Below are 15,118 nucleotides of genomic sequence, written 5' to 3'. Positions count from 1 at the left end.
TTCAGAAAATGCTGATTCTTAATACCAACAGGTTGCAAGATTTATTCTTATTTCACGCAGGTTGTCAGAAGAACTGATTTCCATTTGCCCAAACTAAAACATTTTCAGCTCTAGAAAGAGAATAAACACCTCTTTGTGATGTGTTGACATCACTACAAATATGAGCACATGGTGCGAAATGATGCAGTGAGCTATATTTTTTTTTTTAGTCACACTGACATAAGCAATGATTTTTAAACTATTGCATGATCACTGAACACAGTTTATTTATATACTTCAAAGCCTGTCTGGATCTGCCATTCAAAGAGAAGCATGGCCCTTCTTTTAATAAATGCAATGCACTTCAGCAGGGGACTGCCAGTAGTTATTGCACAAGATAATTTGTGACATTGGGATTAATGTAAGGTACTGTTTACTTGGGGTGTGTCGCTGTGGTTTAGCAATAAAAACATCAGGATGTCCCCAAGAATTGCTTAGGAATCATCACTTACTAGGGAAAACAGTAATCTGCAGTTAGTGACAGTTAGTTGGTCTAGTGCGTAGATCATATTCTTTTACTTTAACTGAGGAAGTTTCACTCAAAAACTTTTATTTACCTATGAGTCTTTGACAGTCAACATGGTGACCTCTTAAGGACATGAAAGAAAGAAAATCCCTGCTGGTTCAGACGATCAGTCCAGTTCGTTCACTATTGTCTCTTTAAGTGGCAGTCAGACATGCTGTTCAGGGAGAGTGTATGAACTTGGGCTTTTTCTGTGCTCCACTCGTCTCACCCATCCCCAGTATCCGAAACTGTTAGATTAGAGATGGTGGAGAGTACATCCCTTTAGTGCCTCATCATGGAGCTGATCATAAATCTGTATAATCCTTTGTTTGAACCTGCTGTACTCTCTGCCTTGCAGTGTTCTGTGGCAGGAAATGTGAAGAGTTCACTATTTGCTGTATACAGTACTTTCTTCATCTGCTAAAATGAGTTTAAAACATCATCAGCTCATGTACTATACATGTGCATATATATAGCATTCAATTCCCTTCACAACTGCTGTTCAATTTGCATGTTCATATGCAGCTAGGACGACCGTATAACCCACAGCGGAAAAGCAGACAGAAATGCATACTTTTAGTTGTTCGGTGATAAAATATGGAAACTCTTAACCGTTCAGTCGCTAAGCTCGTGCTTAACTTGGTCAGAAGCTGAGAGGTCTGTTTCTTATGTGATAAAAAATAGAATGGGTAGTATGGAGCAATCTAGTGGAGAGAGAAGATGCAGCTGTAACTTTAATTTGCTGGTTAAAAGGATTCTGGCCTTTCTGAATCAGCATCAGGGCTCTGTCTAATCTCCTTCCTCCACTCATGTTGCAACAGAGGGTTGCCTAAGTGAGCTATGTTGGCTCTTTGCCACTCAATATTTCTCTTCACCAGGGAAACCCCCAACTGGCTTTTAAAGCCAGCTTTATGGCCCCAGGATAGTGCCAAAGGTGAAGGCACCTCACCACCTTCTTCAAGAATTTGAAGGCAAAGTTGGGGGAGGGGGTCACAAGAGACAACCTAGGCAAGCTCATTGCAAACGATTCTTTCCACTTTATTAGGTGGTGCCCCCTGTTCAACACACCAATCCTCCCTGTTTAATTTTAATTTTAATTTTAATTTGTATTTATTTATTTATTTCACAGGCAAAGTTTTAAAAAGTGATATATCATTTTTGGACAGGGTAAAGGGAAGCACTGTGCAATCTGCCTTGTCTTTGGCAACTGAAAAACATATGAGCTTATAGAAAAAAGCTTATAAAAGTGCTTTGTCTCTGCCATGCAGAAAGCATATCCCTCCAAGAGGAAGGTTTGTGATTCAGGGGGAAAATCCCATGACAAAGCCTTAGCCCTAACAATTGCATGTAAGAGAGATTAAGTCATGGGAAACTCTTGTGAATAGAGTTGCATGAAAAGCTCATGAATAAAAAGAAACATGCAGCAACATGAAACATGCCTAGTTTCAGGTTTCACCACAAACTTGAAACACAGTCCATGTTTACAGAATTGTTTGCTGGGGTACATGCACCTTTTGAGCAAATAGGGGCCTAATTTCAAGGGATGTTGTGGGGGGAGCAGGGAAGGGCATGGTTTGGCTTTGCATCAAAAGCATTCAACATTAACCTTTTCTGGTATGTGTTGATGTGAAAGGAGAGGAACCTTGGTATTCTCAGAGGATTGCTGGTACTACTTCTTCAGCTATGGTGTGGCTCAGGATCTCAGTCCCAGTATACTATGCAGCTTCCAAGTGACTGGGAAGACTCAGTTCTGCTTTTAAGTTCTTGACGGGCAGAGCATGACAAACAATAGCAGACAACTAGTATCTGATTAGCCAAGTTTGAACAAAAAATCCCTGTTCCAAACCTTCTCCTTCGCATCCCATCATCCAGGCAGTGATGCCAACTTGTTTCATTCTACCCCACTGTACTTTTCAAATAACTAGTTGGCTGGTTTTATTTCCCTGTAACCGTCTATGCTTGCTATTGCATACTACGCATGCTTGCAGCAGCATGGAATAGCAAGAAAGGAAGCAAGCGCTAGGAATAAGCTGTGGCCCGTGGTCAGCTGACAACAAACGCTTCATCTTTTTCTGCCCTATTGTTTCACACTGCCCAAATCCGGAGACTGCTATGCAACCAGTATGCTTAAAAGCTGCAGTTTTGTACCTTGGTTATGTACCTCAAGTGCACTTTGTGATCTAGCGGGAGCACCTAGAGCTCTACCAAGGTGCTTTCTAGGTGGGATGGAAAATGGGTTTTATTATTAACGTGGAAGGCATTATCTGGCTGCTGGGCTGGAGTCTTACTAGCTCCTTCAAAAATCACTAAAGGCTGCCCTGTGCTTCGACTACACGCCCCGTCCTGGGGCCGCAGCTCAGCCAGCCTAAGATGGCGGACGGGCGCGGCGGCACAAGCGGGCTTCGTGCGGCGGAGGTTGGGCACCGACGGTGGAGGGCGCGGGGGCTCCTGGGAGATGTAGTTCTCCCCCGGAGCCGGCTGATCCGCCGCGGCCTCCTCCTTGCGGGGCCTGCTGGGAGTCGTAGTTCGGCTGGCCCCTCACCTCCGCAGTGGCCGCGCACGGCGGTGCAGGAGAAGACTACCGCTCCCAGCGCGCACCGCGCGACGGGCGGCTGTAAACAAACAGCGCGGAGGGCTATGGCGCCTGCGGGCTGCGCTGGGGGGCGCTGAGAGCCGGGGCCCCAGCGGGGGGGGCCGGGGGCACCCATGGACGACAGCAAGGTACGGGCCTGCCCTGCCCGGCCCAGCGCGGCTGGGAGGCTGCGGGCGCGAGGGAGGAGCCGTCCCCTTCCCTCTCGTCGCCTGCTGAGCGAGGCTTAGGGCACAAGTGGCACGGTTACAGCAGCAGCGGCTGGGGGTGGGTTTGGGGAGGGGGAGGCTCGGGGGAGACCTCCCTGCAGCTGCCTGAAGGGAAGGGGTGGGAGCTGGGGGCGGCCTCTGCTCACAGGGAACCAGGGATAGCACCAGAGGGAATGGCCTCAAGTTGTGCCAGGGGAGGTTCATGTTGGAAACGAGGAGACATTTCTGCTCAGAAAGAGCAGTCAGGCACTGGGACGGGTTGCCCAGGGAGATGGTGGCATCACTGTCCCTGGGGGTGTTCAAGGAGAGGCTGGACGTGGTGCTTGGTGACATGGGTTAGTGGGTGACAGTGGTGGTAGGGGGATGGTCAGAACGGATGGTCCTGAAGGTCTTTTCCAACCTTAATGATTCTGAGAAAAGAAAGTGCTTGGTATAATTTCTTGAGGAATAAATCTAAAACGTTTGAATGTGATTGATAATTTACCAGTGCATATGATCCAACAGAAGGATCAGGGCTATGTGAATGGTTCATGCTAATGTGACAAACTTGTATTCATACTCCTTGGCTTTACTGGGGCCTTGCATGTAAGCTGCAAAGGTGGGTGGGAGAACCTGCACTGCTGAAGCCAACAAAATGCGGACAGTCGTGAGGACAAACTGGATGAAACAGTACCTGTGATCAGGGCAGGAGTTCAGACGATATGGAAGATTTAATTTTGGAGGCATGTATAGCTACTTCATTTCTCTTGTGACAGAATTACTTTATTTAGAACAGGTAACTTGCGTGTTTGTTTTTTTTTCATTAAAAATAATTTTTATACTATTATGTTTTGTGCTTATGAGACAGGTCTTTGCTCTTTTTTGCTTAGAAGAAATGATGTCAGGTGAAGGAAAGAGTAGGCCAAGTGGAATATTTCCTCTTCCTATCTTATGTCTCAAGTACAATTTCGTAATATAATGTTTTCATATTACACTCCCACTGAGATACTGTCAAGGGCTATGGCTTTGAAAAGGATGCTGCCGAGAACTACTGGGTGTGGTGGTTAGTAAGGACAACTGAAAATCTTTGTTCCCTCAGCAAGTTTTACACTAGGTAGTAGTCTTACAGGATATCAGATCCCCATATCTTCTACAGAAAATAGCCAATACTAGTCAGTAAGAGCTGGCTGCTTTGAAAAGTTTCAATGTTGTTATTTTTTAGGGCTGCAATTGGCTTCAGAACAAATTCATGGGGCTGCAGGTTGCCCCTAGAGTTTGATGGCTCTGTTGAAGAGATCCCATTGCTGTTGGGAGGAGGGCGCTTCCCATTTTTGTTGCTGCTTCAGAATGAGGCAAGCACTGTTTATACTTCATTTTATAGCCGGTCCCATCTTCCAGCTCAAGCCAGCATGTCCTTGAAGCCTTCTAAAAGCTCCACTGAGTCACATTTTGCATGTTATTTGAAGGGCTGGACTGTGTGACCTGAGAGTCTTATCATGGAATTGAACGAGTGTGACTGTGAAAGGAATTTCCCTATAAAAATGAGGTCATTGAATTACATAATTCATGAGGTAATTACTCCATAGTTCTATCCACCAAAGTTCAGAGTTTTCATCTACGTAACATAAGGAATTTGGAATTGTAGGCTGTAACATTTTCCCTAATTCTAAGTGCACTATAATTTAGTCTTCTCTAGATGAAGAGAGCGTAAGAGGCATGATTCCTCTTCGCGTATTTTCTCAAAATGAGAAGGAAGTAGTAAAAACTAAAGGGAGAGACGGAAGATTCAAGGGTCAGATCTAGAAAACTTTCACGCTCAAGTTTAAAAGGATGTTTTAAAATTATTCAAACAAACAATAAAAACTAACCCCAACTATGACCTGCTTTTCTGTAGAGGTTCTGTGAGGCTACAGCTTGCTCTGATACTGATCTCATTTATCCTTGCTGTGGTTTGAGCTATTATTGGTTGTCCAAGAAATAGAGTTTAGTGATGTAGCTGTTCTTTGTCAATTAATCGCAGTTAAAATAGCACTTACATGCTTCCAAAGTATTTAGACATAAGAAAAAAGAGAAATTCTGTTACTGTAGTTTCAGCATTGATAGGTGATACTAGTTGATTAGTTTACAAGACTATAATTTGTTATGTTTATTATATAAATCAGGAAGCAGGGTGTCTGTATTAAGGTAAAAGGTGCTTTTCACATTTGTGGTAATAAAAATGACCCTGGTAATTTTTAAAATGCAGTTCTAGGTAGCTAACTGCAATCTTTTATATTTATTATGGGTAAACTTTCAATATACTTCTGTGAGCAATTAACTTCTCAGTTATCATGCAGTATCTACTTTTTATTAGAACAGTAAAACTGAAACAAAAACAACAACAAATAGAAGTGGTTTGGGTTTACCTTCTTTTATTACAAATATGTTCTTCCTGTAATGAGAAGATAGCTTTTGAAAATACAGCTTGAGATGAAATGTATTTTTCTTTTAAAAATGTGCTGAACTGAGCAACACGTGAGTAGATAAAGTTTTAAGAAAAAGTGTATTTGGGAAACAAATATTACACTGATAATGGCATTTTTTAACTTAAACAGGGATTTATTTTTGAAAAAATGTATACTGCATCATTCTTGGCTTCAGCAGTAGGATATAGTTAATTCCATGCTTTTTGGTATGCAAAGGAAAATTGTGTAATACACCAAACAGCTTTATAAAATGTCATCTTAGTTTAATACAGCTACTGTTAGATACACGAATGGGGGGGGAAAGGGGAAAAGCTTGGGAAAACCTTTCCTTATCCAGTTAAGATGAGAATGAACCACTTGACTCCTCAGAATTTTCAAACGGTGGACCTCATTCTCTCACAAATTTTTAATTCCAGGTTAGTTTCTCAAGTTTGAAGAGGCTTGTTCTTGGTGGTTGGCTTTCTTTTGCTTTCATATAGATAGCATGAAGAAGCAAAGTCCTTTATACCTGTAAAAGAGACTATGGCTTTTGAAAGGATGGGTGCTCAGCTCAGTCTTGGTGTTCCTGCAGGCTGGTCCCAGGGCTGTGGACAAGAACATCGGTCTCGAGGTCCAATTGTTTTTAAAGTACTGCAAGCTTATGATGAGGCGAGTGAAAGAAAAGCCCTTAAATAGGTCAGAGGTTTTTCAGGCGCTGATGTATTCTGAGGTGAAAACCAAACACTCAGACTAGCTGTTCTTACGGGACATGCGTATTTATGGATCAAGTGTCTAAAGGTGTCTTGCCCTGGTGTTCACACGGCCTTTGCATTTTGGGGAAGAGCTTGGTGATAGGGCAGGGGAAAGCCCACAGCAAAGACCACACATGAAGAGTTGAGCTGCAAACCCTGGCTCTGATACATCAGATATCCGTGTGTGATCCTGAGGCAGGGGGAGTTTGCTGTATATCATGAGTGACAGGGATACAGACATCCCTTGAAGGGAGTGCAAGAGCAAGTTAGGTTTGATATCTGGGTAATGTACTGGGCTTGACAGGTCTTCATTCATTAGAGATCCTCCAGCACTTCTCCACCTGTGAGTCTCGCAGTTGTGGGTGACCAAGACCACAAAGAGAGGGTAGATCTTCCAGGCAGTCCTGGAATCGACTCCAAGGGATGCTCTGAATGCTGTAGAAGGGACCGACAAATAGTGTGAGAGCGAAGCATGGGATCTGTTTTCATACTGATCCAAGCTGTTACAGGGAGTGGCTATTATGTTTTTACCCTTTAGGGCTCTTCTAGAGCATGCAGGTTTGTAAAGTGCTATAGTATTCTTCCATCCAGGATCTTGTTCAAGCATGAAATATTTTCATTGCTGCTTGTTTTAAAATAGAAAATCTAAATAGATTATAATTTGAGATGGGCAATTTCAAATCCTCAAGTGTTCTAACAAGTCACTTGTTGCTGGACAGCGTTGCTCAGCTGACGTGTCTGCTTTCTTACTTTTACAGTGGATAAGTAAAATGGATTAGCCTAAACCCCACAGAGCAGTTAGAACAATTTTATTTCATATTTGTAGTGGGCTAGGAGGACAGAACTAGTCTAGGAGGAGAGAATGTAGCATAGTGTTACTTGGCCATCAGCCTTGTGTGTTTCAAGCACTAGGTGGTTTTGAAGTGCCTGGGTTCGTTTAGTGTAACCTGTCAGTGTGCATGGTGTATTGGTGGATATGCTTCTGCCAGGCTGTAGTTGTGTTCTGTGGGCAAGAAGAGGATTCTGATCTATCAAGAGGTAAGGAGTAATGCAAATGATTGCTGGAATCGAAATAGCGACTCTTGCTCTGAACCGTAGCACTTGCTCATCTTGACTTGTGGACACCTGCTTAACGCTTTATGAAATCTTTATGTTTATTTCTAGCTTATGCCTTTTTTTTTTTCTTTTTTGAGTAGACATTTCAGCAAAAATAGTCTTTACATACTTGTGCTGAAGATTACCTTCTTCGTACATTAATCACTTTATATAAGACCTTTAGGATTAATTTCTATTGACAGAACTGCTTAAGACTTGTAAGTTGTTTGCTCCCTTAATATCTTAGGTTTTGGGGTCATTATCAGATGCATTTTTGGAGTGCTTGCTCGGTGTGATGCAGGATGCTGAGTCTGCCAGTGAAAGTTGTCTAACTAGTCTGTGTAAAGCATATAAAATGCCATGCAATGGAGGAACAACTGGCATGCTTTCTAGCTGAGTTACGTCTGTAACTGTGAGTGATATGCTATGACTGAAAGCATTGAATAACATCATTTTTCTTAGGAGACTTGTGACTAACTTAATTTGATTATTGATTTTGAGAAAACATTTGCAAACATGACTAGTTTTTTTTTTCCCTTCTGCAATAATGAATGCAATACGTAGGCTTGGTTTTTATTTTTCCCAATCATTTTTATAGGTTTATGTAATTCCTGTACATAATCATCAGTTAGATTCTGCTGACCTATGCCTGCAACTATTAATACAAACAACAATCTGCTGAAGGTGATTTCTCGAGTTGGATCTCAAGTTCTGGCTGCTGTAGCACTTGGGAGCCCTCTGTGAATGAGCTGTAAGCTGCTGCAAGATACTGAAGTGGTCAGTGCTCTCAACATTGCTGAGAGGTGCTTCGGGTAGCACTGTTTTGTTCTGCCGGGCTGTTAGGATAGGGATACCAGGCCAACTTTATCTTGAGCAGCTCAGATCCTTGGGGAATGCTAGCAGTCATTCTGTGCAGCTCCTTCAGAAGGAGGACCTCTCCGCAACACCTTCTGGCAGTACTGTAGAGATATGCTGGATCCCTTTGGGCGAAAAAGAAAAATAATCCAGACCACTGATAGCTTCAGTTAGCTGCCCTGATACAGACAAAGCCATTTCCAATTCCAGGTCAAATAATTTTGAACACGGTTACTGGGTGAGTGACACTATGATCTAGGCGCTGCATCTGAAACGGAGGGAAGCTGTGTTCTGTTCTCTGAAGTCTGACTGAACTGAAATATGGGCTTGGTTGGGTTTGTGACAGATGCATGTTATTAATAATTCTGTGACAGATTTTATCATCAGTTTTGCTCTGGGTCTTGGTGGCGTGTGACTCCCCGAAAAAACAAATCCCCACTGCTGAATGCTAACAGCTCCCACCCCTTATAAACTTCAGAGGAATACAAAGGGAATACAATATGTTTGCCTGCTTGTTTTTGGTTGGTTTGCTGACTTGTTCAACATCATTGAGCACTTCTGCCTTTTTTTCTTTCACATCAGCATAGCAACTGGCTGGGCAAACATGACCCTAAAGCCAGGGAGATACTATAGTGTGGAATGATGACAGAGGATTTACCACTTGGGTTGCTTCAGGTTACAGTCAGAGCTTCCAGATATTGGAAAGGAAAAATTACGAAGCAGACAGGATTTAGTTAGATCACTTACTACACTAGCTGTGCAGGGTGATGCCTAATTATATGGTGAGCTGCAGTTCAGGAGCTGAGTGAATCTTTCAGGATGGTGTGAGGGCAGATGATTAGGGCCTTGCTGATGGAAGTAAGAGTTAAAAGGAGCAAAGCTCTTCATTATTTCCATACCTGGTGGCAAGAGCATTGGCAAGCCATGATGGACGAGGTGCAGGCCTTTTTTCCTCCCGTAATAACACAGCTTGTGTGCCGGGCTGGTGCAGCGATAAAAGATCGTGGGGGGACAGAGAGTGCAACTGGTGTACCTCTCTGCAGAAACCTCTCTGAGTTGATGGGAGGGAACAGAGAATAATTGATAATGGTAGATCCAGGGTGTAGCTGTGATGTGCAAAGCAGTCCACAACAGTGGTTGATTTAGTTGCAGACTACAAAATGCCTTTAAATGTTTGGTGTCCATGTCTGTCAATCTAGCCACAAAAACATGTCTTTAAACTCAGGGTTTTGGCAGAGCTCACTTGATCCTCTTACCTGGCCTTGAAGAGGCTGGGTGATGTTTGCAACTAATCTTAGTGATGTGGTGTGCTGGGATTCTCGTCTGGAGGGCTCGCCTACTGCCTGGGGGGGTCAGGCCTCAATGAGTGGCTGAGGAGAGAGCTGGCATGTGTCTCTAGCTCTTGAATTCAGAAACTTAGCTCCAACTACCTTGTGTTGACCCAGAAAAGCCTCAGGTGATAAGTCTTGGAGAACTTAGGTACTTCGTCTGTGGTGTGTAATGTAACATCCAGAACTGGATCCGGGGATGTTTTCCTTGAGAAGCAACAAGTTGCACAAAGCTTTGTATAAAAGCAACTCATTGGTACAGATGTGGCGGATGTTACTTGGTGTCTTGGACCAGGTTGCCCTATCCTGCAGCACCAAGTTTAATGGCTTACCACATGCATTAGTTACAGACAAGCATGGAAAACAGGATCTGAAGGAGAATACCTTGGTGGAGTAAATGGACTATTCAACTTGTGTTCTGTAGTTCAGGTGTAAAAGTGACTTTTTTGTTTGCTTTTCTGAATGTGCTATGTTTGTTTCATTATCGCTGGATGTCCATTAAGTACTTTCTCTTCCTCCATTTGATTGTGGGGGCAGCTACTCCTGAATAAATTAGGAGAGGCAATGTACAAAAGGCTAGATTATGTTGGCATGTGATTGTTGACTTGCTTTCCAAAGAAAGAATAGACTCAATTGTATACTCCATTTTTTCATTCGAGCACATCAATTCACTGTTACTGTTTTTATTGCAGCCTGCTAAGTTTGTAGAACAAGTGACTTCTTTGAATGTCAAAGCTGACTTGTTTTGTAGCATTGCAAAGTAAGAAGTGCTTTTTTTTCATTATGAACTCTGATATTTTTGAACAGTGCCTTTTAGAAAAAGTACAGTTTATACACAGTATGGTGAAATACCAAGCCAGCAGTGAAATTCTTACACGTAGGTGTGTTTCTCCACACCCCCTCCATTCAAACAATGTGGTCAGAATACAAATAAAGAGAAATTCTCACTTCAGAGGGGAAGTAGGGCGTGTGGCTGATGTAATGCTTACAGGGCAATACTACCTGATGGCCAGCGTACTAAGTTTCATAGCATGTCGAAGACTTTCATGTGCCACATTCTCATACTAAGAGTGAAATATTTGGGTGGGGAAGCACAGAATAAATACCAAGAAAACTATTCCATTCTTTTATATCTGTAGCAAGAGAAGCTTTCAGACCCGTAAAAAGGAACCACAAAGAAAAGGGCAGAATGATCCAACACCTTCAAGGGATAGGAGAAGCTGTCTTGAGGGTCACATTTCTTCAGGAGAGATCCAAGTCAGGCATTGGAAAAACTTGATGCTGGGATAGGTTGCATAAGGAGATGATTTTCAGTGCTGTGTAGTACTGTTTGTAAAGTAAACATGGCCAAAGTGGTTAGGTTCAGCTCCATTGGAGGCAGCAGAGGCAGGGCTCAGTGTAACTGAATTCCTTGTTTAGTAAAAATCCCTGGAAGATGCCTTTGAAATAAAGCAAGATGGAGGAAGTTCAGATGGGTGGTGGATAATTCTGAATGTTTTGTCTTTAGAGGAGGCTGAAACTAGTCATTCTACTGCAGCAAAAATAGGCTTTAGGTTGTAATGATGTAAATCTTTTTTTTTTTTTTCCTTCCAAGTTTAAGTCTTAAAGTCAATAAGGAATTCTTGAGCTGGCAATTACTAGGGCATGTGTTGTTAATAATACTAAATCAATTTTGCTAGAGAGTTGACTGGTCATCTTGAGCCAGCTGTAGTCACAATGACATGGTCTCAGTGTTCCCTTTGCAGAACATCATCTCTAGTGTACTCTTCATTTCCAGGTGGTTGGAGGCAAAGTAAAGAAGCCAGGCAAGCGAGGTCGTAAACCAGCAAAAATAGACTTGAAGGCAAAGCTCGAAAGAAGTCGTCAGAGTGCAAGAGAGTGCAGAGCCAGGAAGAAGCTGAGGTACCAGTACCTGGAAGAGCTGGTTTCAAGCCGAGAGCGAGCCATCTGTGCTCTCAGAGAAGAGCTCGAAATGGTAAGAAACTACCACTTAATATAATGCTCAATATCATTCAGGGTCTACTCTCATGGACGTTTGTTCTTGAAATCACTGTGACTAAAATGAGGGGGATTTGGCCAGCCACAAAGTATGAAAGCATCAGAAACAGATGGACTCAGCTGCTTGCCTGCTTTGCATGATGAGTAATGAACTTCATGCTGCAAGTTATCAGCTGGTTTTGAACTGGAAGTGAGCAAAGAAAGCACCTTTGCATATGACTCTTTGAAGCATTTATTTTGGAAAACCTCTGATAGAGGTTGAAAGAAGTAGAGTTTGGAAAGAGATGGGGTAAAATATCAGTAGTGGGGACATACATCCACAGTGTGTTAGTGCTTCCAGTACTTTTGTCTTTGTGTGGGAGGCTGGTTCTTGCAGCATACTCTCTGTTTACGTGTGCAAATGGTTGTGCAGCTACCCCTTGTTTAGAACACATAGAAGATGGCTGTCTTGGCCAAATGAGTTGCATTAACAAAAGAGAATGTTTCATGTAGAAATCAAGACTCAGTTCCTCGCTGATATGAAGATGTCATTGATGTTTCATTCACAAGCTTTAGGCTTGTTTGATGAGGCAGGGCTGGTCACCAGAAGTTAATAGGGTTAGTATTAGGTGGAATGTTAGTCAACTGGCTGTGGGCTCTTCGGTGTTTTTTGGGGTTTGACAAATAAGAATTTAAGGTGAGGGAACTAGAAATAAGGCAAACATTCTGTAACTCTGCCTTGCACAATCAGGAAGGACCTCTTAATAGTCAATCAGCCCCAGAGTCATGTGAAATATTTGTTTTTAATAGGCCATGAACTGGAACGGTATTCTGGCACGCTAACAGCAAGAAAATGCACAAAGTGTTCCATGTTGTTTAATAATTACAGTATTGTGTCTAGCTCTGCCACTGAGTAGCAGTTTAGTGACTGAATCAGGATTTACTGAAGCCAGGTATGCAACCATGGACACGTGCTTAGCTCATTAACGCTCTGCAGTTTTGTAAGAGGCTTCAGTCCAGTAAATTCAAGCCTTAAATGAATATACCGGAAGGTAAAGATTACAGCTCTGTTTTGTCTGCTAATGTGATCCTGGCAGTTTGCTAATGCCTAATGTGTTTGCATATTTCAGTACAAGCAGTGGTGCATGGCGATGGACCAAGGGAAAATCCCCTCTGAAATAAAAGCCCTACTAACTGGAGAGGAGCAGGGCAAAGCACAGCAGAACTCAACCAAACTTGCCAAGGCTGGGAAGACAGAAACAAACAGCAGCAATCCATGTAGGTATCCAGCCTATGATTAATTCCTATTTTGTTACATCTTTTGTGGTGTAGGAGGATGGCTGTGGTGTGGGAAGAAACATAAGGATGTGCTCTTGGGCACAAATAGTTGATTGAAGCAAAAGGCATAGTGGGTGGTACAAAGACTCTGTGTAATGTTTACATGGACAACACAGAAATTATACTAGTAAGGAAGCTGGGCAGTTATTTCAGAAGAAGGCTCAATTTTAGTTTCAGTAAGGCCTGCGAAGACAGAAGACTGTAATCTTTTACAGCGTTCTCTGTTTTCTTAGTGTGAGGGAGATGGAGCACGTAAATCTAATTTTTAAAATTCCATCAAGAAAATATTATTCTATCTGCAAACACTCAAAAATGAGAAATGCTGGAACTGGGGTTTCTAATGGAGTCTTCTTTCTCCCTCATTCGTGTTTGTCAAGGGGATGAAATAAGGCTCTTCCAGGCATGAAAAGATGACTTTATATTTTGTGGTCTTTGTATTTTGTTACATGCATGCAAAGGAACAGTTAAGGCAATATAGGCAATTCTCTATTTCCTGTCCTCTTTTAATATTTCTACAGATTAAATTACAATTTACTGCAATTTTTAAATTACGTATTCCTAGCTCTGTTTTTAAGAAATGGTGTGAAAACCACGTTTGTCACTATAACAGTCTTCCCCCGTGGTGCATCATTCACAGGAGCTGAATGCAGAACCTTCCACACTGCAGCAGAGATAACTTGGTAGCTATCAGAAGAATGCTGTTATCAGAGAAGTGGATGCATCCCTGGGTCCAGGGGGAAGGATGCCAATCTGCTGTCTTCTCTTTGCTCCTCCCCACATGAAACTCTTTGCTTGTGGTGTTCATAAACCTGCATGGAGTGGGGCTTCTGGGGTAATAGGTGTTTCTGTAAGTGGAGCCTTGTTCTTCCTTTCTCTACACCTCCCTCCCCAAATACAGCTATGCAGCTTTTGGACATTTCCAGTAAGAGATGAGGGCTGCCTTTGTATTAGAGGCATGAGCCCAGAATTAGACGGGCTTTGTGGTCAGTAGTTACGTGGTTGGTAACCATTGTGGGAGACTGAGAGATTCTGTAACACAAAAGCAAGAGGAGGATACCATAACAACTTTGCTAAAGCTAAATGGAATATTATAGGTCAAGGAAAAGGGGCCTCATCAAAAGCTTTCAATAAGAAAATAAATAATAATGTTACTTGCAACCTAGGTAAAAGAGTTGCTTTCAGCATCCTTTTATAATGCAGCATGTATTTTATGTTATTGGTGCTCTTGAAGAGGTACTATGTGTATGCCTATACTTCTTACCCTCAGTAAGATAGTCAGAACATCTCCCTACACCCTGCTTCTAGCAGTGGAATGACTGCCACCTGTTCCCACCTGTCAAGTGCTGCTATTTTTCTGTATATAGTTTAGGCCCAGGTATCTTCCTAGGCTGCAATGTGATATGAACTCTGCTGTGCTATCCTGATTTCCCAGCCAAAGATAATGCCAAGAACTGGTAGCAAGGAAAACAGGTTGCCTTTGTTTGGTCTTGCCATAAGAGAGACGATGGCAAAAGTCTTGTGGGCTGGTTCAGGACACTGACAGATAACCTGCCACTTAATTTAGAGTGCACTTTCTTCTGTACATGCTTTTTGTGTGTGTATGATGAAATGTGAAGAGTGGAGCTCTCATTTTTTTCAGTGGGGCTTTTGCTTTGCTTGTTCTGTTTGTGACAATGTCTTTCTCTGTATTTTATGAGATGCATGGAATGTTTTTTAATCTTATGTTTTCTTTGTTTCATAGAATAAATATTATAATGAATGACTTGCTCAACTGAATGTTGCATTCTTTTTGTTAAAGTAATTGTCTGTTTAGAATTATCTTAATTTAGAATTAGTCAAAAGGACTGAAAATAATAAAGTGCCGTATTTCAGCGTACAACGCGCAGTTGTTTTCTGAATTCCATTCTGAGCTCTCGTATTAATCCTTAAAGCATGATTTTCAGTATACTTTAGATCTTCCACACATGTACTTAGCAATTGCTAGAAGTGTTGCATAGACATAGAAAA

The 15,118-nt window shown here is 42.3% G+C and overlaps 1 protein-coding gene across 1 annotated transcript; it reads left to right on the top strand.

Moving 5' to 3' along the window:
- Window positions 1-3,107: 3,107 nt before the first annotated feature.
- Window positions 3,108-14,873, top strand: CREBL2 (cAMP responsive element binding protein like 2). The gene is made up of 4 exons (XM_027455146.3): window positions 3,108-3,265; window positions 11,574-11,771; window positions 12,904-13,051; window positions 13,749-14,873. Coding segments are annotated over exons 1-4 (363 nt in total). The 5' UTR covers window positions 3,108-3,250; the 3' UTR covers window positions 13,751-14,873.
- The last annotated feature ends 245 nt before the right edge of the window (window positions 14,874-15,118 follow it).

The sequence above is a fragment of the Anas platyrhynchos genome, chromosome 1 (genome assembly GCF_047663525.1).
Source record: "Anas platyrhynchos isolate ZD024472 breed Pekin duck chromosome 1, IASCAAS_PekinDuck_T2T, whole genome shotgun sequence".
In the NCBI taxonomy this organism is placed as follows: Eukaryota; Metazoa; Chordata; class Aves; order Anseriformes; family Anatidae; genus Anas; species Anas platyrhynchos.
This window is presented reverse-complemented; position numbering and strand designations above follow the sequence as displayed.